The sequence below is a fragment of the Mastomys coucha genome, unplaced genomic scaffold (genome assembly GCF_008632895.1).
Source record: "Mastomys coucha isolate ucsf_1 unplaced genomic scaffold, UCSF_Mcou_1 pScaffold5, whole genome shotgun sequence".
Lineage (NCBI taxonomy): Eukaryota > Metazoa > Chordata > Mammalia > Rodentia > Muridae > Mastomys > Mastomys coucha.
In genome coordinates this window covers 114,562,341-114,563,774 of record NW_022196911.1, presented here as the reverse complement: position 1 = coordinate 114,563,774, position 1,434 = coordinate 114,562,341, and the positions used below count along the sequence as shown (strand labels likewise).

General features: G+C 52.6%; 1 protein-coding gene across 4 annotated transcripts in view; it reads left to right on the top strand.

Annotated features, from left to right (window-relative positions):
• Window positions 1-1,434, top strand: part of Dnah17 (dynein axonemal heavy chain 17) — a 125,251-nt gene that overhangs the window by 64,937 nt on the left and 58,880 nt on the right. For all 4 annotated transcript variants that reach the window (XM_031354916.1, XM_031354913.1, XM_031354915.1 and 1 more), the window contains 2 exons: window positions 697-844; window positions 1,206-1,297. In XM_031354916.1, coding sequence (XP_031210776.1) covers window positions 697-844; window positions 1,206-1,297 — 240 coding nt within the window. The remainder of the gene's footprint in view (window positions 1-696; window positions 845-1,205; window positions 1,298-1,434) is intronic.

Sequence of the window (1,434 nt, the reverse complement as noted above, 5' to 3'; positions counted from 1 at the left end):
TGTGCACGAGGTGCTGGGTTGTAGCTCTGTAGAACACACAGAGTCTGGTGTGCACGAGGTGCTGGGCTTGGTCTTCTGCATTTGCCTAGCTGCAACCGAAGTTCAGATAACCCACAATACCTTTTTAGTATAAGAATTTCCCATATGACACCAGAGACAGACTTGAACTCCAAGATGTATCTTTGGCTATCTGAGGTCCAGTTTTATATCTGCAACCATGCCCAGGCTGCCGTCTCCAATCACCAAAGCCACGGGGACCCAGATACACACCCAGGCCAAAGCCACAGGGATCCAGGTACACACCCAGGCCAAAGCCACAGGGACCCAGGTACACACCCAGGCCAAAGCCACAGGGACTCAGGTACACACCCAGGCCAAAGCCACAGGGACCTGGGAGTAGGTGTGGCCATGTTCCCGCCTTGATGATACTGGACTAAACCTGTAAGTCAGCTCCAGTTAAATGTTGCCCTTATAAGACTTGCCTTGGTCATGGTGTCTGTTCACAGTAGTAAAACCCTAAATAAGACAGTATCCATGGCTTCTTCACATAGAATGGATGTTTTCAATGTATCCTGACTATGCCCCCCAATATGGTAGTCAACAGAGACAGGGTCTGCTCTCCCTAGAGGGTTAGCCATGGCCGCAGGCCAGCCTGTAACTCAGAGCTGCCTGACGGGAGCTCCTGGTTGTTTACAGCGTCACTTCTGCGTGTTTGCCGTGAGCTTCCCGGGCCAGGAGGCCCTCACCACCATCTATAGCACCATTCTGGCACAACACCTGTCCTACCGTTCAGCCCCCTTGGTGATCCAGCGGCTGAGCAACCACCTGGTGGCTGCAGCCCTGGGTAAGCTGAGACGGTCTCCCCTTCGGCCAGCTAGTGAAACCCAGGGCTTTATGGGCTGACCCGGCTTCCTATTTTTCCCCTGGTAAATATTTCATCTATTCTTTGGAATCGATATTTTTTTTTAAACGGTGCTATGCTATAGCTCTGAGGGATGTGAAATCCAATTGCTGGGGGGGGGGGTCAGAGAGAGGAGGGGTGATTTACAGCAGCAGCGAGTGCCCGCCCTCCTTCAAGAGCCTCGTGGATTTCTCCGTTAAATTGTCACTGCTTTGTAGTCCATTTGCTTTAGGAACCTTAAGCCCTGCACTTCCTGAGGCCATTAAGAGTCCTTAAGAATCGATGTGCCTCTCTCCTGTAACAGCCTTGCACCAGAAAGTCGCAGCGACGTTCCTTCCCACGGCCATTAAGTTTCATTACATCTTCAACCTCAGGGACCTCTCCAATATATTCCAGGTACTGCTGTAGCTCTCGGACATGCTGCCCATGGCCAAGTCCCTGACCCACAGGGGCTTGCCTCCTCCACAGTGCTCGGGAGGAAACAGAAAATGAGTGTGGGGTAAAGGTGGTGACGGGGCCTGGGGGGTGGGGGG